Source organism: Poecilia reticulata, linkage group LG9 (assembly GCF_000633615.1).
Source record: "Poecilia reticulata strain Guanapo linkage group LG9, Guppy_female_1.0+MT, whole genome shotgun sequence".
Classification (NCBI taxonomy): domain Eukaryota; kingdom Metazoa; phylum Chordata; class Actinopteri; order Cyprinodontiformes; family Poeciliidae; genus Poecilia; species Poecilia reticulata.
This window is the reverse complement of record NC_024339.1, coordinates 24,281,801-24,303,945: the sequence shown is the minus strand read 5'-3', so window position 1 is coordinate 24,303,945 and position 22,145 is coordinate 24,281,801. Positions and strand designations below refer to the sequence as shown.

Sequence of the window (22,145 nt, the reverse complement as noted above, 5' to 3'; positions counted from 1 at the left end):
TATTTATACTATTTGTTTTACTCTTAGTAGATCAAATAGAAACAGATAAAAATTGAATGCAGGGCAAAACAGGTTTATTTGATTTGCTCAATGTATATGCAACATAATACCAAAGTAACAGATGATTTAGAAATATCTCTCTTTCTCTGTTGTTCAAAGTCAGACAGTTTTTCTATCTTGTCTTTTTCAGTAAGGAAAATTGTTCTTTGAAAAAATGGTTAGAAAATCTCAGCATGTCTAAAAGGTCATTGCATCACAGGTACATTCTGTACTTGATAAAGGTAAAAAAAAATACACTTTTGAAGCAAATATCACTGATGTTAATTTTTCGATTTCAAAAGCATTGAATGGACAATCAGTGAAAAATCACTAACTTACTATCACACAGCTAAAACTCACAATTTTAAAACCAAAGTATATTTGCCAATCATTTTTCAGAGTTGTGATCTCCATCAGTCACACAGTCACAGTCATGAACTCATAAATTAACTCTGACAGCAGCTGCACAATTCTCCAGACTCAGGAGTTTCTGACAGCATCACCAAAGTGACAGATTAACCAGTGTTATCCTAAGTGATTTGTGCATGAAAAACAAATTTAGGGGTTTTCTTCTTCACAAAATAAGAAGGTAATTTCTTTGAATCAATCAAATGAAATTTATATTTTAAAGAATTGTGCATTTTATTTTATTTTATGAAAGCATAGTTCTGACAATGGAGCAAAGATAGGGAAGTACGAATAAAACAATATTTAGCACAAAGTGTTTGATTGGGATGGCATTTACAGATAAAACCATTAAGAAGTCTAATCATGCCAAAAAATATAATAAAATTTTAAGTATTACATTAATCCAAAAAGGATCATTTCATTTGTAATAGCCACTACAAGATCTGGTTACAATCCCATGACCAAAATCCAATTAAATATTTATAATAAAGCAACAAAAAAGGGAGAGAGACTTGGCTGTACAGGACACAGCGGTGGCAGCACTTAACACTGAGCAGACAGCAGGAAAGCAAATCAAAACAGACATAGTAAACAGTCAACAAACTTCCATATTAATACAGAAAATAAGAAAAACATAAAGCTTTTGCTAAACGATATATAAAAATTTCCACCACAATTTCAGGATCAAAACCTATGCATTAAAGAATAGCAATTTCATCTATTTATTTTTTTTCTAATAGGAAATTAATTATTGTGTTAGGCTTTATTACCTAATATTTATAAGACATTTACCAGGACATCAAGGTGTCCAGGATGTACCTGCTCTTCTTAGATTAGCACCATCCCTATTTTCAACCCACAGACAGGTCAGTCCTCCATACAGAATAAAAAAACCCAGAAACAACACTAAAAATTTACTTTTGCTTCCCCGTTTAAATTTGTTTGCATGTTTTAGCCAGGTTGAAAAAAAATCTTGAATAACTTGCGATTAAAGCAAGTTTTGAATGAGGAAAACACTTTTCTTCAGATATGTGACAGGCAATGAAGAGTAAAAGAAGGTGAAGAATGCTAGGAAAGCGACACAATACAGCAGAATGGTGGGGAAAGATAAGCTACACGTAGCCACAGGAAATTAGGAGAAAAAATAAAATAAATCAATATGCAAAATAAAAACAGGAAGAAAGAAAATCCAGCACTGTACAAAGGTGAGAAGAAAGGAGTGCAAAACATCGACACTAATAATGCCACATATAAAACACAACGGTACGGACATTTTGCGTTTCTGTGGAAGGCGTGTGTAATCGTGAGTGCAGAGGTTCACAGGCATGAAAATGCACTGACATAAGGCTAAACAGTCAATGTTGTGCCTTTGTGGAGTGAATAGATGTGGGACATGCGAATACTGTCAGGTTACAACCCTGTCAGGTTTCATTAGACTTGCTTCTAGCTTGTTGTTTTTAGGTTTTTTCTGATGCGTCACCTTAAACCTTTTTACATTAGCTAATTCAAGATCCACCACTCAGAGCTTCATCAGTTTTAAAGCAAAGCAAAACAACATCATTCAACACGTTATGGAGGTTTAGAGAAAATATACACTAAATATGCGTTTATTTTTGTTTTGTGGGTTTTTGATTTTTGCTTAAGGTTTACACACCTATGCAGTGAAGGAATGTTTTTTTTTTCTTTCTTTTAACAGCCTTGCCATATCCAGCTTGCAAAATTGCATTTGAACACTCAAGGGAAATATGCTGCCGGTCTCACCAATATCAGCAAGATATTGCTTCAGCCAGCTGTGTTGGAAAAATGAAACAATACAAATCACCTCTGACGGCTAAGCGGGTGTACACATATTTTGATGAAAGTTACATGGTTAAAGACATAATGTTGGGATGCAAATCTCAGTTGGGTTTTGTTGTTTATTCAGATTCATATGACTGGATTTACGTAGTTGGGTTGATTGGTGTGAGACCAAAATCAGAAAATTTATTTTTATCCATTAATTTTGTGTTTATCCCACTGTTAATGTGCAGTTTGTGTAAGTTTCAATGGTTGTTTCTTACTACTGGTTTGCACCCATCAGAAAATATGTTGCAATTATTTGAATCTGATAAAAAAAGAGATTTGGTTGATTATTTATTAGTTTTACCATCTTGGTCAAATCATAAGGAAAACAAGTCCTATACAAAACGGACCAGGTCAGTAATATTACACCCTCTTATGTGTTTTCTTTTCAGGCCATATAAAACTATTGTTGTTCAATTAAGCAAATAAACTTGTGTGGCAACATATAATTTTTACTGTATATTTTATTGGTGTTTTATGAGCTAAACCAACGTAATATAAAAGCTGTAAACATACCTCTGTAGTCAAAAGTCAAATCAGATCAGTAGATAATGCAAAGTGCAATATTTTACCACAACTATGAAACAAAATGCAACAGTGTGGGTCTTCTGTAGGGGCATCATGATAGAACAGAAATTGTTTTCAATCAAATTATTTAATATAGGTATAAAATTATTTTTATCTTTTTTACTTTGTCATGTTAACTCTAAAGTCACATCACATTGTTAAAATTAGCATTCTTGGATTTACCGTCCTAGAAAGGAAAACAGTTATATTTAATCAATTAGAATATTTTTATGGTCCATTTAATTAGGTCTCTATATTTACTAAGAGAATATTCACACGCAGGTTGATGTTTTTAAACTTTAAATTTTTGTTCATTATGATGATATTATACCATGCAAATAGAAAAAAAAAACATTTCTAAACTAGAAATGTGAGCTTAACGAAAACTATGTCTAATACCTGCTCAAAGGTTGTCATATTCAAAAGGTACTTTTAATGTGGGAACGTAGCCTCATTGAAACTCATCTTCCAATTTATTGAATATGACTGCATCTGCTGCTCGGTAAGTCACAAAAAATTGTTTCTTTCTGGTCTTTCAGGCGCCAACGTAGAATGAAAAATCTTCAGTAGTGTTTTGTGGCAGAAGTCTGACCCTGAAAGAAAGTATTTCTATTACGCTTTATTTTACAAATGTACCATGACAGTAAGTGACTAAACGCATCCTGGTCCAAGGATTTAAATTTCCCTACGCCTTGCTGAACACTGCAAACACTTAGAGCTGTAACCTGATTTGCTTTGTGTGGTATTCATCAGTTCTGCGGTTGCTAGTGTAAATCATACTTTGCACTGCTGTTGGAGCAAACTGTCCCATGATGTTTTTGTGTCTCTATATGCTAAAATGTCCTTGGGGAAGATAGTAAAGCTGTAGTTGCTCCTGATGGATGACAGGTGGCTTTCACTATTCAGAGTAGCGGTTGTCAACGTGGGCGGTACCGAGCCCTAAGGGGGTGTTCAGAGGACTGCAGGGGGCGCTGGCGGACATTTTTACAAAAGGGGGGCGCTGGGATTCCCTTGGGGGGCGTTTGGTTGAAGGTAAACTTTACACCTTAAATGCACAATACCAGTTTAGACTTTGAGCAACTTGGTAAAACTGTATTGTGTAACATTAAATCATGCCTGGCTGCAACTGTATCGATGGCAGCTCTTCTATTCAGTAGCTTATTGGCGAAGCTCCGCTCCTGCTAGTAGCTTCACCGGCATTACGCCGGATGACGTTGCTGAGATTCACTTTGTCTGGTGTTTTTGCCAGTTCTGTGATCATGTTAAGCAGAAACTTATATTAAAAAGTGTTTTATTTCCATTTAAAGGCTGCACGCTTCCATGGAAGAACAACAGAAAATCTCTCTTGTAAACATGTAGGATAATTACTAAAATGATGATGCCCTCACTTTGTATCCCTCTGAAAAATGAACCCATTTAAATAAAGAAAACCCTCCATGGGTGATACCACGATAGAGAGCGTTCATTTTATAACGTTAACACCGGTGCTGTAAGTGGTCCGGTATGAAACGGTGTGATAGAACAACGGTACCACAGCACTTATAAATTTCAATAATCAAAATACCGAAATTGTTTCCATTGTTTTAAAAGGTTTATGTCAGTCTGCCTTTTCCCCATCAATACGTTTCACGACGGCCCTGGGCCTTATTAAAAAAAAGACACGCACATTGCGCAAAACTGAAACAGGAGAAGCGGGACATAAAACGGAGCGACGAACTAGATGTGAATTATGGCATAAAAACAGAATCTGACGCTGAACAGTGAAAAATCAACACATGATGTGAAACACATGACAATTAGGAGGCGCAGCAGGTGATGAGATTTCTGATGGTCAATAAATGATAAAATAAATCTAGCAACAGGAMAGAAACTAAAGTGRACATAGCAATAAACCAAGAGAGGACAATACTAATCAAAGGAAACTAAATGGAAATGAATGAAGAACAAAATGCAAGAATAAACTAAGAAACTAAAGTAAATACAGAGGAATAAACTGGTATGGCAAGACCTTTCAAGCAAYAATTAATACAGAGGACTGTATGGCAAGAATAAACAGACACTATTTCCAGATAAAAGGTAAAATAATATTGTTGAAGTGTCATGGGTTTGTTGAGACCACATCAATAATGAGAATAAATATATCTCAAAGACCATAACAGTAAAGAACTGGTCACTTATTTATGTTTTTAATTAGATTTGATATATTTATTTATTCAATATTATTTTTCATGTCAGTGTTATTGTCATGAGGCTGATGACTCCATGACACTTTCAATTTCACTCATTAGGATTTGATTAAGAACCAGATTTGTTCTTTGTAATTTCTGCCCAGTAAAACTATTAATCTATAAATCAATAGACAGATCTATATAAAGATATAATCCATGTTTCTGTCTCATATTTGTATGGCATTAAAAGGACCTGGAACTTTTGTTTCTCCACTGAAAGCTCTAGTTTGCACAATAAATGCCACGTGGGTGAAATTTTATGGATGATACTCTGATGTCCCATTCTCCTGAAGGCAGCACAGAGCTGCASYACCAGAAACTCACAGAAACACTGAAGAGAAGAAGAGCTATGACTAATGTAGTTACAGTTCTATCCATGTTTTAATGTTGCAGAGCTCAGTCGTTTTGCAAATAGTTCAAAGTTTAAACTGGCACGTTGTACATCTTTTATCTACTCATTTTGTGGAATATTCAACAACTAGAAAATGGGACAGAATAAGAATATTTTTTTTCCACTCTGATTGGCTGCTGTTACCAAGTTTAACTTGAATGTTCATTGCATGTTTCGTAGACAACTGTGAAAATAATTTCTATTCCCATGGCTTTTTTGTTCCCTGGGAAATTATTTTTGATGATAAATACAGAAACAAGCATACAAATCAAAACATCTACAATAGTGATAGTTATATTAATAATAAAATAGTCAGTGCAAAGTAGCCTACAAATTCTTTGGTGGGGGGCGGTGAGGGACCTGGATAAAGGCTAGAGGGGCACTGGCCTGAAAAATGTTGAGAAACACTGACTTAGAGCAAAGGTGTGTTAGTAAACAAGTACATAGAAAATACATCTTCTATGTACTTCTATGCAACCACAAGAACTGATTGTGACATTGCTGATAAAACATCCTTGTCATCTTCACACCTGGACTTTTAATTAATGGCTTTTGAACTACATTTAAAGTATATTGATTATTCATTATAGTCATTGTCAAGTGTCAATTTGATTACACAACTATCTCCAGTTTTTCTGTTATCACAAAAGAACAACTTCAAGCAGAAAAAGCACTTTTCCGAATCATTTTTTTGTTACATATAACTTATAAAACCAGTACTTACAGTAGGTACTGCATATATGTATGTTATAATATGATAATACTTCCAAAGACAATAACTATTGTTCACTTGAGCACCTAGCTGCACATCAGGCACAGCATTAGCCGCACACATTATAATACCAAAGCTTGTGTTCAAAGAAGTTTCACTTTGCCATAAACTATGAGTTTGCTTTGTCTGGTATGTTTGGTGAAAACAAGTTTATTCTGTATTTAGTGAAATTACGCACAGTTGGTAGAGTATCCAGAAATTTTACTGAGGTAAGATTAGTGATATTTCTTAATAAGGGTTACTCAAGTAAAAGTAAAATGTTTTTTTTTTTTTCTAAAATGCTGCTGAAGTAGATTTTACTAGATCGTATCCCATTAGTGCCACAAGTTTTGCAGAGAGTTTCAAGGACAATGTGATTATATGAGTAATTCTGCAGTTGTAATATCAATGTGCAATTAACAAATAGTGGATTTCTGTGCTCTTATACCCTTGACCTTTCTATTCTTGTGTCTGTGTGTGGGGTGGTATGTCTTGCTGGTCAGCATGATTATACTGAATATGGAAATCATTTGTGATCGTAAAAATGCAAATAGATGAGAGCCAGGTAACGAGAGGTCAGCTCTCCTTTTTCCAGAAAGCTGCGATTTAAAAAACGAATTCCTCAACCTGCTGAAAAATATGAATAGCCAGTAGAAAATATGAAAATACAAACAGTTTTTCCTATTAGTTTTTAGTCATTATTTTGATGTAATTTCATAAAAATCCCTTCTTTGCTGCACCATTTGGAAAGATATTATGTTTCAAGGCTCATGCATGCAAACTTAGCATGTTAATATATTTAGGTTTCTTTGATGGTCTTTTAATGTCCTTGATGTTTATTCATTTAGCTTGCAGCACACATTTGTTGACACTGTTCCAAAATTAGAAATATCACATTGCGTGTGCACAACTGAAAAGCATCACGCAGGAGTCCCATGTTTGCTTGCTTTCCAGATCTGTACTCTGCTCTGCCCCCATCATTTCTGTCCATTGGCAGCAATGATTGTCACCCGCATGGTTTTGTTTAAAAATTAGTCGCTCACAGCGCAATGTGAAAGCAAACCACATCGACCAAAACAATAAGTCCACTTTTGTTCTGCACCAAACAAGCAGAGCAAAGGACTTTGTTTGATTAAATGCACCTTAAGTTGCCAAAACACACACTGTGGTGGATCCACAGTGATGAAGGAAGGAAATAAAAGAGCCTAGAAAAAGTATGTTAATCAGTATCAGCATTGCAATATTCAGCGATATTATCACAATTACATGTTTTCATAATATCTCACAACCTTAGATGAAAACATAAATCCATACACAGAATATTTTACTCAAATAACAGAAGTCAATTAGTTTTGCTTTTTAAAATGCATTTTTTTTATCACAATAAGTCCTAGTTCCCATGCCATTAATTTATTCCACCTGAAATCAGTCACAGAAATGGTAAAAGGTTCAACCGAGTGTTTAAATTAGTATCGCAACAAGTTAGACAGATTGAAGTCTGGAAAATGTTGACATATTGCAGCTGCAACCATTATGAAAATATTCAGAAAAATATTGTCATTAAAAAAAAAATCAACAATAAAGCTGCAATTGCATGATTGCAGTGTATCAACTAGTGTGTTACTTGCCATAAAGAAATAAATTGCTTTATGCATTAGCTTAAGACCCAGAAGACTGCAAATATCTGAGACCAATAATATAAAGAACTTATTTGCTATTCAAACCTCTTTTCCACTATTGTGGAAAATAACAAATGTGGCATCAATAAATGTCACATTTACATTCTAATTTGTAATTGGAGGTATATATTTAGTAATGTTTACCATTAGAATTATGCTAATTTATATATTGAGTGTAGATACAAAGCCAGTGGATAGGTGCATTGTTCAAACTTGCACAGTTTTGCACAACTCAGTAACAGATGTATAAACAAAAATGGCTTTTTATTTTTTTTATATTTTTGCCTCTTTCATTATCCTCACAATAAATTCCACTGAATATTTTCCTATTTATTACTTCCCATTTCTACTCTTTAGCTGTCATTTTTCATAATTGTGTGATGTGTTTTTTTTAATCAGTCTTTGATAAAGGACTGTTAATTTATTAACACATTTTTGTAGAGGCCTAAAACGTTCAGTCAAATACAATCCATCTCAGGATGTTGCAAATATGCTAAATGTGAGCTGATTACAGCAGGGAAGGCAAAAGCTTGTGAATTATAATGTAAAAACAAGAGTTTTTCTTTACTATGAGATCAGAAATCATTTGATGAAGAATCTCTTATGTAGAGGCTTATTTTTATTCTGAGGATGTCCACACAGTGAAACTCTTCATGCGTACTGGGAGAAAAGGAAATGTAGAACAGTCTCCATTTTCAATGTTGCAATATGTTTTCTCTGTCCGTACATGTTTTAAATGTTTTTCTGCAAATTACTAAATGGCTTGTTGTGCATATTTTCACTCAGTAGCAAAATAAGGAATTATCCACCACATTTAAAATTATATGCCTTACTGTTGCAGCATACATTCTGATCTCTGTGAAACTAAATTGATTTTTTTTTTGTCGATTTACTCCCAATATGCTGTGTGAATATTCATCTAACAGAAAATGTGGGAGAATATAAAGTAACTAAAATCATTACCCTTTGACCAGTTGTTTTCAGATTTGTGTTTTAACACATGAAGTTGTGTAACCCATTTTTAGTTATTTAGTATTGTGGAGGAAATTATATAGTATCCAGAGTCTTGACATATTTAGCTGATTTAGAGACTTACTGTAAGCAAAAGGTCTTAGCAACGCTTTAATCCGGCAAAAACAAGTGATGGTTTTTTGAGTTTGAACAAATAGGTTGAAGTTGTTGTGATTACATGTGTTTGAGAGTTTTTTTTATTTTTATTTCATACAAACATTTAAGGTACTTCATTTCTTCCCATCCAAAATGGCACATTCACCTGCATGTGTGTAGACACGCAGTCCACACATGTGTTATGCTTCTATTCATGTTGAATTTAAACCAGGAAATGAATCTCTATTAGCACTGAAGTGACAGAGGTGCATTTCTGAGTGGCCATTAAACATGTGAAGGATCACCAACAATTAGCACAGCAGTGGCCTTTTAGTGACAAGGCTTCTAATTAGTGTAAGAGGTTCTTGTCTCTATGGAGAAAATGGAAAAGAGCAAAGAAATGCTATGAATGTGAAAGTAAGGGTCAACAGACTTCTGAAGCTAATAGAGGGGTTCCTACTGTATGTGTAAGTCAAGTGCTCCGTTTAAGCATTCATGACACAACGCCCCATCAATGACCAACACAGAACTTGTTCACAATACACTGATTTTATATTCTATTTATATTTATCTTCTCCATTTAATAGCTGCCATCAAGTCAGAGGGAAGATGTGTAGTGAGAGAATTGCTATTGCTATATAACAAGGTACTTCTTCTGTTTCATGGTTTTTAACACATGCTCACCAGGGGTGCCAGTCAGTTCTGCAAGTGCTGGATGCGTTTCATAAATAATGTACAGGATTGCAGCCATAGCTCAAAGATAGACTTTTCTGTATTAAGGTGAGGACTTCCCTTATCTCCCTCTCCAACCATTGTCTGTGAGGATTTTCTGAGCACTTCAACAAGGCACCACTCCTTCATCCCCACAGGCCTTCACAGTTTTATCAGAAGATGAGAGTTGTCATCAACTGACATCAGCTTTCTCACATTTTCATAAGCTTGCCAGAGTTGCACACCACATGGCATTATTTTCAACAAACTATGACAGATTGTGATGAAACTGTGTTAAAAAAACATGGACGTTTCACATAATACTGTCAACTTGAGTACGAAGTACTGTAAATGTGATAAGTTGAGTCCTTTATAAGTTATTCAAGAATGCCTTGAAGACATGTGGTAAACAGCTCGGACGGGCAGCCTATCACATTATGTCATACAGAGACATACAACCATGTACTACTTGTTGACCTAGCATGCTATTTTTGGAGTTTATCTGGAAAGCAGAAACTTTATTTTAGAAAAAAAAAATGCAGCATGCAAATTCCCCACCAAAACAGCAACTTTATTTTTGAGCTAGATTTGATTTTTGTTTGACAGCTGCAAATTCAATACGCTGTTTGGTGATGGGTTCCTGACATGTGAACAGAATTTCATTGCATATGTTGAAACGGTTTGTTTTTATGTGCTGCAAGGTAGAAAAATCATTAAAAATGTGATCAAAATGTTTTACTTTAATGCTTAATGTAATTTTGAGTTAATTATTCTCATTGTCTAAACAACAAAGAAAAATAGAAACATTTATGTCATTCATGTCACAAAATTGTAATACCAAACAAGAAATGTGTTATAAATTAGGGTTGTGGGTGTGCTGTGGTGATGCAGGGGTTAAGCACAACCCACATATGGAGGACTTAGTCCTCGACGCAGCCGTCGCAGGTTCGATTCCCAGCTTTGGCGACCCTTGCTGCATGTCTTCCCCCTTCTCTCATTACCCACTTTCCTGTCAATTAACTGTCAAATAAAGGCCACTAGAGCCAAAAAATAAATAAATAAATAAATAAATTGGGATTGTACTTTGTTTTCTTTACTTTTCAGAATTCTATTGTAGATTTCTCAGGATTCGGGGCGGAAACTAAATCACAAAATAGTTTTAATAGCTCCTTTCTAGTCTCACTAAACATTTTGTTCTCCTAAAATAGCCTTTCATGCTACCTAAACTTCTGCCTGACTCTTCTTTTCCATGCTCTTGTTGAACAAGCTGGGTCCCATCTGAATGTAACTAAATTATCTAACACCATCTAGAATTTAATCACGGTACTTAGCAGCATTTAAGCATCTTTTCATCATGCAATTTAGTGCCAAAGGATAAGCATTTGATAATGCCAATCTCTGAGCTTAGCATTATTGATTATAATTATAACATTATTATACTCTCCATGCTGACTGAGCTGTCACTGAGACTCGATGACAATGCCTGTGTTAGTAGTGAAGTGCTTGCCTGTCAGTTTGTCACAGGTAGTCTGTGTAAGAGGTGACTCTGTAACTCTGACTAGAGCTGTTATATAATTTTTGATAGTTTTCAACAATGCCTCATTAGTTTGGTGATTTTTTTTTTTTTAATTGTCATGGCATCATGACACCATTCTTCTCTCTTTTAGAAGGAGATACTTCTTGGGCTTATGCCCACTATCTGCTTTTCCTCTGTCTGTCATTTATAAAACAATCATTACAAATACCGCTCCACCACAATGATGCATATGTTGTGAACAGTTGTCTCTTCACTGTTGCCATGGCTTACAGATGAAACATGGCCGTCTGCCGCAAGCACAGCAATCATAAAAATTATGAAAAGAAAGGGGAAAAGGTTTCCTCACTGACAGCTCCAGTTCATGATGGAGGAGCTATCAACCTCTCAATGCAAACAGTCTGTGGAATTTTAGATAATTGTACATTTATATGCATATGCAAAACACTCAAACATTTTCTACATTGTCATATTTGCGTGTCGAATTTTAAGGAAATAGTTTAGTACAATTGCATTAGACTGCAGTATAAAATGATGAAAAAGTAAAGCAGTGTGAATACTTTCTAGGTTCATTAAGGAGAGGCAAATTGTGTTAATTCAGAGACAAGCACAGTTGTGCAACATGAAATAGTTGGGGCCAAATATGTTGTTGATGTGACTGTGAATTATATGGAAACACAAAATATGTTTTGGAGAACATGGAATATCAGCCAGAGAGAGGAAATGGTTTCAAACTAAAAAACACCTAGTTCATTTTTCTTTTACCTTAGTTTTAAGAGTGTGATTTATATGCCATGATTTGTGTTTTTTTTGTTCAGGTTTTGACTTTGCTTTTGTTTTTAGCTTGACTTATTTTCTTGAACACAAAGAAATCTTTTTTTTTTATTCTTGTCACAGCCTGTCATGCAGCATTTCTTCCACTTGTACTTGGTTTTTATGCTTATTTTTATTTAGTTTTTACTGTTAGGCTTGAATAACGTAAACACTCAATATATTTTTATAAATACTGTTTTTATGGGCCATTTGTAAAATCATGTTATATGTTTATTTATTGTGTCTATGTTAAGTTTCCTGTCTGGCAAGAGCACTTACATCACTGCAACCAAATTGATCAAATGGTATAGATATTGTTGACTGACTGATTGTGATTGATTGATTGATTTATTGTGACATAAACATATGAGACTTTACATAACCAGTATTATTTGCACCATTTTTACTGTGACAAGAGGTATTCTTATATCCTCCATTGTATTAAAAACGACAAGCGTGCTGTAAATATAACAGAAACACACAAGAAAAATGTCCAGGTCTGCTGGAACGCACTTTGTCAAGATGAAATGTTTGTAAAACTCCCTAAAATTGTGTGCACTTAGAGCAAAGATTCACTTCGGTGTTGCCAGATAGCATCAGTGGCAGCCATTAATCACCTCCCTCTCCTGTAGCCTCACTCTCTTTCTTCTGGCTCTCCAAACTTCTGCACATCATATTGTTTGATTGCAGATTGTGGGTGTAATTGAAAGTGGATCTTGAGAATTGATTAAATGTTTCATTTGATCGTAGGGTTTCTGAATAAGATGGATGACCCTGACAGAAACAATAGAATAGGGCAAACTGATCTCCATGACAAGCATGCTCTGTCTGTTTGCAACTGCAGAGACCCGTCTGATGTGTGTATGAGCCATTAAATTAGGAGGGAATGTGATGTTTTTGTATGCTCTCTTTGAACTCTGCAGATAAACCTCCAGAGGAGAATGAGGGTTACAGGCCTGATTACCCAAGGTGCCAAACGTATCGGGAGCCCAGAGTATGTCAAGTCATACAAAGTAGCCTACAGTGATGACGGGAAGACCTGGAGAACATACAAAGTCAAGGGCAAAGATGAGGATATGGTGAGTCTCATGTATGCCTACCTTTGCCGATTCTAATTCTGTGACACATTGATGAAGATGCATACTCATACACATGTTCACCCAGAGAACAGAGACTATATTATTGAAGGGCAAGGTGGAGGACATGATGAGATGGATTTCTAATTGGCTTGCACACAGGGTCCATCCCGCTCCCCGTTATTCCTACCCACTTCCAAGAGTTTTAGATTCAATTTATGTACTATGTGGGGACGAACAGCCCTCAAATAGTCTATGCAGCATTCTGTCATTCTTGACAGAAATATGTGGTTGCTGTCATCTTATTTAATTTATAAGATGTGCCTTTGTTAAACTGCCCTTGAGTTCCTTATAATTAAATCTGTTTTTGCATTTATCCAGAGTCAAAAAGAAAATACAATTCTGTACTGACTTTTTTGTTTTCTACAAGACGTATTGGTAACATATTATACTCGGTTAGTAATTCTGAAGAAAGTCTAGAAAAATTATTGGGGCTCTAATTTAAAACACATTGGTGTTTTTATGAATGATCAGGTTCAAATGATGCAGGAAATTGTTAATTTTTTTCAGTAATTCTCGCTCGTTGACCTGGCATGACAGCAATTTGTCCACTGTGTGGTAAACACTGCAGAATGCAGTAGATTGATTGTCACATTATAGCAAAGTGATCTGTTTCACTGTTCTCTCTGCCCTCATCTGTGGGCGTTTCATCCTGTTCGACAGATTTTCAGGGGAAATGTTGACAACAACGCTCCATCAGCCAACTCTTTTACACCTCCCATTGAAGCCCAATTTGTGCGCGTTTACCCCCAAGTTTGCAGGAGGCATTGTACCTTACGCATGGAGCTGCTTGGCTGTGAGCTGACAGGTATTTGGTCTTTATTATCCAGATAATTTTTTTATGTTCTGGATGCACTGATCAGAATCTCTTGTTTTTGTAAAATTGGCCCGTCAATGCTTATTTTCATTTCACTCAGAGAACTGCTTTTTCTTTAATTATTCATAACAAACTGTGTCTGCAAAAGAGCAGCTGCTGTAAAATGGTGTTAACAGTAACTTTGTTACATTTGCATGTGATCACAAAGTACGGTATTTTTTTTAAAAGTCTCTAGTGATCAGTGCTGACAAGTCGGAAAAGTTGACATTCTGGTCAAATCCCAATTTATTTTCACATCCCTTCCTTCATTTGTAAATTTACATAATGTAAAGTTTGGAACAAACGTGTCTCTTTTTGTTCTTTTAAGGCTGTTCTGAACCACTGGGGATGAAGTCAGGCCATGTCCAGGATTATCAGGTCACGGCTTCCAGCATTTTCCGAACACTCAACATGGACATGTTCACTTGGGAACCTGGAAAAGCCCGTTTGGACAAACAGGGCAAGGTCAATGCCTGGACAGCTGGACACAGTGACCAGTCACAGTGGCTACAGGTAAAATTTAATCTGATTTTAATCTCCTATTTCTACGTGTACTTTACAGAAAAGTCATTATACTGGTTTGGAAATGAACACCCTGCAGAAAAGCTGATATAATATCTTATGCAAATAAATTTAGATATACTTTTTTCAGAAAAATATATAGCTAAAGGATGCTAAAAACAAGGGGAAAGATGAGGAGAAGGGGAAAGACCTAGAAATACGTCCTCCTATCTGCTTATTTATATGTAAGCTTTTTTCAGGCCATGTCCAGGATTATCAGGTCACGGCTTCCAACATTTTCCGAACACTCAACATGGACATGTTCACTTGGGAACTTGGAAAAGCTGCCTCTGTTAGTTATCTCGCTCCATAATCCAGGTTTTCAGTCTGGATTGCAATTTAATCCTATTTGTTTTCATTTCATTACATGCTTCTTGAAAAGAATAACACACAACCCTAAATTAATGCTTTCTTCTGGATTTTTTTCAACAATAAGTGAACTTGAGACTGAGAGAGTTCAGGTTACATATTAACTTGGAGTACATCATTCCTCAAATCCCCTCACTTATAGCCTTATGTATTGGAGTTTTTCCTGAAAAAAGGTTGCTAATCCGCTTTTCTTTAAGGGTGAGAAACCGCATCTCACTCCAAGCTGTAAAGTTAATGCCATAGAAGAGGTTGGATCCATCCTCCTTTGATCTCAACAACCGACACACACAAAGTAGAACAGTTGATAATTACTATTTATTTTAAAAAGATGTATTTTTGATAAAGGTGTTACAAATGGAGTACTTGGCTTCAGAGTGAGCTATCGCCGAAAACAACAAACAAAAGGAAACTACCTAAATAGTAACAGAAACTTACCTAATCGAAAGTAAATAAACCAAAGTACAAAAACCTACCTTCCTAACTTAAGAAAAACATGAGAAAACTGAGGAAACATAAACGGCAGCTCACTCCTACACTCCAGAACTTTAACACAGATAAACAAAGGAAAGCTGTGTGGCCGGTGGAGATGAGTCGAGGATGGAACACAGGAAGTCCGCGTCAGCAGCTTTTATGTCCGTCACCTCCGGAAAGCAGCCAATGGAAGATCTCCGTCGTGTTCTTGGAACCAATCAGGGATGGGCACCTGCAGACTTATCATTTATAATTAACTTTACGCCGTCAGTTGTAACAGCATACAAGACCTTAAAAATGTTCCCTATTTCTCACGCCACAAAATTAGTAAATAGGGTTCACTTGTATGTAATTTCATCTCCCTATAAATCCAGCTGTTCGGTGCAGGTTTCACATGTTAGTTCAATAACATTAATGAAGAAACAGGACCATGTAAGCCTGAGGTTTCCAAACTGTGGGGCGCACCCCCTATAGCGGGCGCCGTGCCATTGCGGAGGGGTGGGGGTGGGGAGGCGCGGGAAGCCGTCTGGATAAAGAAAAAAAAAAACATGAACGCTGTATGCGCTCTGTTTTTACCTTAGAATGGCCAACCCTCTGTTATTCTTCTGTCAATTTGATAGAGTAGGGGCTTCCACACTTCCCATATCTGTGTCCTCTGTCACTTTTATCAGCAGTTAAAACTGCTGCTGCTGCTCTGCAGAGCTACGCAGGTGTGCGTTAGAATCATGGCAGCAAACCAGCAAAACGCAAAGAACTTTTCACAGTTTTTCCCCCAAACTAACCGACTGAGTTGAGTAAAGTTGCTGGATGCAGGTAAAGTTAGCTAAAAGATAACTAGCTAGCTAATATGAATACATCACCTTAAGCTTAACAAGTAGCTTGTAGGCTACTGGTGTTGTTGCCTATGTCCATCTACGTACATTCATTTTGCTCCCAAAAAAGTCGATTCCCCCTCCCCCCCAAGGGCAGGGACAAGAATCCTCTCTCCCCTTCCACATGTCGTTCAACCAGACAGCCATTTGTAATCCATAGGGGGGGCCCAGAAAATGTTTGGAAACCACTGGGGGGGCGCAGGAGAAAAAGTTTGGGAACCACTGATATAAGCTAAGAAACACATAAGGCAGGTTTGGAATAAAGAGAAAACTGATGTTATCATGCTGTAGGGGATATTTTTCTCCAGTGGAGAAGAGAAGTGGGAGTTGGTGGAGATGTAAAAATATCTCCACCAACCAGACAGCCATTTGTCTGGTTGGCTCAATCTCAATTGAGATATCCTCAATTGAGGATGAAAACCTGTTAGACACTACAAAAGACTTCACAGCAACCCTAACAGTTTAGTTTGGAGGATATCTGTGTATTAGAATAGTCAAGCCAAAGTCCAGGCATAAATCCAGTTGATAATCTGCCGCAAGTGTTGGAAACTGATTATCACAGATGCCCTCCATCTAATGTGAGTTAGCTTGAGCTATTTTATAAAGAAGAATGAGCAAAACATTGCTGTCTTTACACATGTGCTAATGCAGAAGAGATATACCCGAGGTAAAAATATAAACTCGCTTTTTACCAGGGAATAAAAGTGATTTACCAAAAGTGATTTTACATGACATTGACTCACAGGGCCTGAATTGAACTGCAGGTCAAACTTTCCCGATTTTTATTTCACTACATGCATAAGCACTACTTAGCATTTTTCTGTAATATAAACTTGCAATTTAAAACAGCAACGATTGTGGCTGTAACGTGACAAAATGTGGAAAAAGTTCAAGAGACACCAATATTAGTGAAGCACGCCCACACCTGTGCCGCTCTTCACATTCTGCTGCCATAATTATTTGCCAGATATAATTGGATTTGGTTCATTCAGACATTTTGTTGTAATTATTATCATGCTTAAAGCTCTTATCAGGGGATGATGACATGCAGGGATGTATGCTCAGGGAAAGAGGCACTCAGAGAGGCCCAATCTGTGCCATGGATCTTGGTTGAGCAAAATTGATTGCTGTAGGTAAAAGGAAAACGTGCGGTCTCACATTACATGCTATGCTGGCAGGAAAGAGGAGATGCTACACAGATGCTGTGAGAAAATCAATGGCTTCCATTTCCAAAGACTGTGTCTTTGCACACAGGCATATATGATGTCTGGGCTCTCAAAAGCAAACGTAGCTGGTCATATATCACAGAGTGCCGCTTCACTTTTACAGTGATGCAACTGTTTCAGTTGAGTGGTTTGCGCATTTAAATATCATCTTATGTGTGTTTGTTACATTGAATGTTGGGTGTCTACTTTTAACTGGTTGCCATGGCAGATAATTAATACTCAGCACTAGTACTAAATGACTTAAAGTGTCACAGACTAATGGAATTAATCAGCCTTAATGATGAAATAAGTATTGCTATTAATCAGGAAAGTTGTTCCATTATGGAGTGGAAACAAGAGGAATGTTTTTTGCGAACACTAAAAGAAATGATTTAAGTTCAATGATGGATGAAACTGGTTGAAAGTCCCTGTAAATAGGGAAAGTGAGTCGTATACCTAAACCTCTGCCAAGAAGGCTATTTGTCTTCAACAATCAGTCTGATTGAGAAGCTTTCATCTGAAGACGTAATACATCTGAACTGCTTTACCTGTGTAGATCAAAACAAAAAACTGAGTCCCAGATGTTTTGGGTATCATCCAAGCTAACGTTTTCGTGACACGGCTGGAGATGAAATTACCCAGAGGGGAAACTCAAAACAGAATCTTTGAAGATGTTTTCGAGAGTCGACTGAATCTGTGAGACTTAGCTGCCAAATGTTCCAGCTGCCAGAAGCTGATTACCTAATTATGAGCCTTAAGATGTCCACACAGCTAAGAGAAATTTGCTGGAGATGCGTCAGATCGTTACATGTTTCACATTTTCCCTCTGCTAACACAACTATACAGCATTTTTTGCTTACAAAGTTTTGTATTGAATCCCAGACCTCACATAAACAAGAACATCAATTGGAGTAAAGTGACGCGTTTCCATTTTTTACATCTTTATAAAAGAGCCAAGTTTTTAAAAGACAGAGGCTTTAAATTGATGCGGGCACTTAACGTGATATTTTGAAAGGAATTCTGAAATATCCACTTAACACTTACTATGTTTCCTCGTACGTTTTCTCATGGATGTTATGCTACTTATTATTAACTATTTTTACATTGGCGGAGATGCTCAAACTAACAGTTTGTTTTGGTTCATATTTTACTGCAGCATGTGACTTTACTCATGCTAAAAACTAAACGTGAATCAATAACAAAAGAAAGAAAAGCTGTGACAGAAGCTGTGATGTCAGTCGCTGCAGGTGAAGGTGTAAAAACAACCAACATATGACCAGCAAACAAATCAACAATGTCTGAAATGGGGAACGGATTGGTTTATTTAGCCCAATATGTAGTCCAAGGTTTTGACTCTGATTTTGGTTCCTGTCTAATGATTTGATAAAGTTTAAAGTTACAGAAGGTTTTGCAGTTTCTCTCTGCCAGCTGCTCCTCTTCCTCTCCTCCACTCTGCACAGATGACATGCAGATCTTGTCTGCAGGCATAGCTCAGCATGAGCTTTCAGTTTTAATGGTTACCTCTAAAGCAGGGTGGAGGGGGATGCACTTTTCCAATAATAGGTCTTGAGAATGATATGAGTACACAGAAAAGTGTGCAACACCTGTGGCAGTTCTAAACAAGTGAACCTACCTGCTTCTTCTGACTCACTTGCTCACAGCAGACAGCAGATCCAAACACACAGCAACAGTATCTAGAAAAAACACAAACAAAAAACGCTGAGTGACGAGTGCTCATCTCATGTTGGGTCAGGTAAAAAGAGAGTAGTTCATTTGAGAAATCCCAGAAAATATGATCACCTTTCACAGACTCCTTAGTCCACAACAGTGCAGCGTCGCATATTAACTGGAATGTATATCGTTTTGCAGGCATGGCCTTGTGAAAAACACTGCCAGAACAAACTGCATCACATCATTTCCAACCTGTCAAAATTATTTACAGCTTGCGAAGGTTACAAAACAAGACTTGATCGTAATTTCCTGCTGGTGGTCCATTAGTTATCCCTTGCCTCAGAAGTTTTCACAGCCACTTATCTCCCTAAAGTGATAAATATGTGTTTTGCGTGTCTGTGGCACCCGGATAATCCCCTCATGCTTCCAATGATGACAACAGAGTTTGTGTGAAATTATTGACTGTAACTGTGTACGGCCTGCATACAGACGGTAGATTTATAACAAAATAGTAATTTCCAAGTAAACATTAAAGCAAATCAGGTCGCAATCAGCCTTTTGTTATAATTTAGCGAAACCCCTGCATTATATTGTTTGTTTGTAGATAAAGGATTTGCAGACTGTTCCTGAAAGGGATTTGTCTTAACCACATGCTGCATTTACAGTTTTGCTTCTGTCACAGGCGTCTCTCGACACAGAGACCATATTTTCTCAACGTGACATGTAAATTTTTAATTTCCTTTGTTTCGAGAAATTAGTATTTTTTAATTACCCGAGTAAAGATTGATGTTTATTGAACGATTTTTGCAAATATTGCTGTGCCATTTATCTGTCACATCTGCAAGAAATTAAGATGATCTCAGAAATGTGTGCAAACATCAAGCAATATTTCCAGAATAGACATGATTAGAGAATTACAAGCATGGAAGATTTCTCAGGAAGATGCTGGAAGAAAGAAAACGGCGGTTTACCAGGTAAAATGCACATTGGGATCAAAGGGATTCTCTGCAGGCACATAGAGGACCGAGAAGAAAGCACAGCGGGGGATTAAAACCAGCGACAGGGAAGCAAAGGGAAGAGACATGACTAAAGTGACCCATCTTTGCGATTTCAGGGAATTGTTCTACAGGCTCTTGGTCGAACCACCAAACACTAATTTATTTACATAGATTTTACCATATACAGAGTAGTAGTTCATTAGTTTCTTCCCAGGAAAAACTCAAAAGGAATACAGTCTAATATTTATTCATTGCATGTCCTGTACACAGGAATGTCTCAATAGGACAGAGTATAACCAAGCAGTTCATTTATTTCAATCTTTTAGATCTTTTAAAGTGTAACTCAGGTATGACATAGATTTATTGCAGTCATTTTTTGAAGCATGTATTTGTTATTTTTGATGATTATGACCTTCAGTTAAGGAAAAGCTGAAAGACAGAAAATTAGAAAATGTGGTTCTTATAAAAGAAATTATTTCGATGGCAAAACACATAGGTATTGCCCTGCATAATTATGTAGAGGACTGATGACTTGACGGTTTTTCAACAGTCATGTAAAAATGCCTCGAAAGCTCATTGCTAAGGAAGCTGGCTGTTTACAGAGTGCTGTGTCCAAACAGAAGAATCTAAAGATGAGTAGAAGGAAAAAGTGAAGGAAAAGGTTCCATAAGCAGAAGGGAGATTCTGGGCTTGCAGTGCCACGTATACTGGACACGGGCTCCTACTGTTGCAAGCAACTCCTGAACTGGAGACAATTAAAGTTACTGATTTATCATCCTGAATGACCAAGATCTTAAACTTTTGTGTGGTGATGAACTTTTTCCTTTACACTGCTATAACACTAATAGTTTTAAGAGTTTCTATGGAACTTACGAGGAGGATCTAACACAACAAACACCACAACAAATGAGCAAGTTTTACAGGCAGAAGTTAGCAATCCTCAAAACATGCTACAGCTGTATGACAGAATTGGGTTGGAGCCATTTATTTGCTGCCTTAGGCCTGAAGTGTCTATGCAGTGAGTGGTCTCTGGAGACAATGCAACCCAATGAAGTAACTGCTAAGCTACTGAGAGCACACTTTTGGGATTTGACAAAAAAAAGAAAAGGAATTTTCATCACTAAAGGATTTTTTTTTTCTTTTTACTTTTGTTGATTCCAGGCAAGTTTGAATTGTTTCGTAGATAAGCTCTTAAGGGAAAGAGTCTAAAATTCTCACATCAGTGACCAGCACTTGGTATCTTGCACAGTTGTATCTTAGTTATATGTTATAACATGACTAGACTGGAGTTTTTCTCTTTCAGTGTTTCCACCGTCCTCGCCTGTTTTCCAGACAGCTTATAGAGCTACAGGTTATTTTGCTGTGTGTTCACAGTCTGCTGCCTGCTAGCAGTATTGATTCCCCTTAGCTTTGTCATCACTCTAGATAAGTATATGGTTTGTGTCACACTGTGAATTATGTAGTTTGAAATTCAAAGTAGTTTGACTCAATATTCAGCCAGGAATCTTTTTTTTTTTTTTTCAGAATAAAATGATTTTTTTTTTTTCCATTTCTCAGTTGCTGAATTTCTTAAGGATATATTGATATTACACTGTTTTTTTTTCATCCAACACTGATGAACATTTATAAACCTGAATGTGAGGCTTTGTGTCCACCAGACATCAAAAGACAGCTTTACTGGATGAAATACTGCTCAGCATGTTAAACACTGCATAGCAGGAAGTAATGATGCATAGGTTGCATAAAAATGTTCTGTTTGAGTTCAGTAGCACAAATTTCATTACTATTATTAAACAACCTTTACTTGAACACATTCACAACAACCTTTGTCGTCGGCAGAAAATGGTACACAGTGATCTCGATGGTCACTGAATGTGATTATCCTTAGATATTCTTGTAATGATGCTTTGCAGATGCAATGAATAATTATATATAT

General features: G+C 36.6%; 1 protein-coding gene across 2 annotated transcripts in view; it reads left to right on the top strand.

The window, feature by feature from the left end:
* edil3a (EGF-like repeats and discoidin I-like domains 3a) overlaps positions 1-22,145 on the top strand; it is a 265,981-nt gene that overhangs the window by 205,412 nt on the left and 38,424 nt on the right. For both annotated transcript variants that reach the window (XM_008418884.2, XM_008418883.2), the window contains 3 exons: positions 12,994-13,149; positions 13,870-14,014; positions 14,391-14,575. In XM_008418884.2, coding sequence (XP_008417106.2) covers positions 12,994-13,149; positions 13,870-14,014; positions 14,391-14,575 — 486 coding nt within the window. The remainder of the gene's footprint in view (positions 1-12,993; positions 13,150-13,869; positions 14,015-14,390; positions 14,576-22,145) is intronic.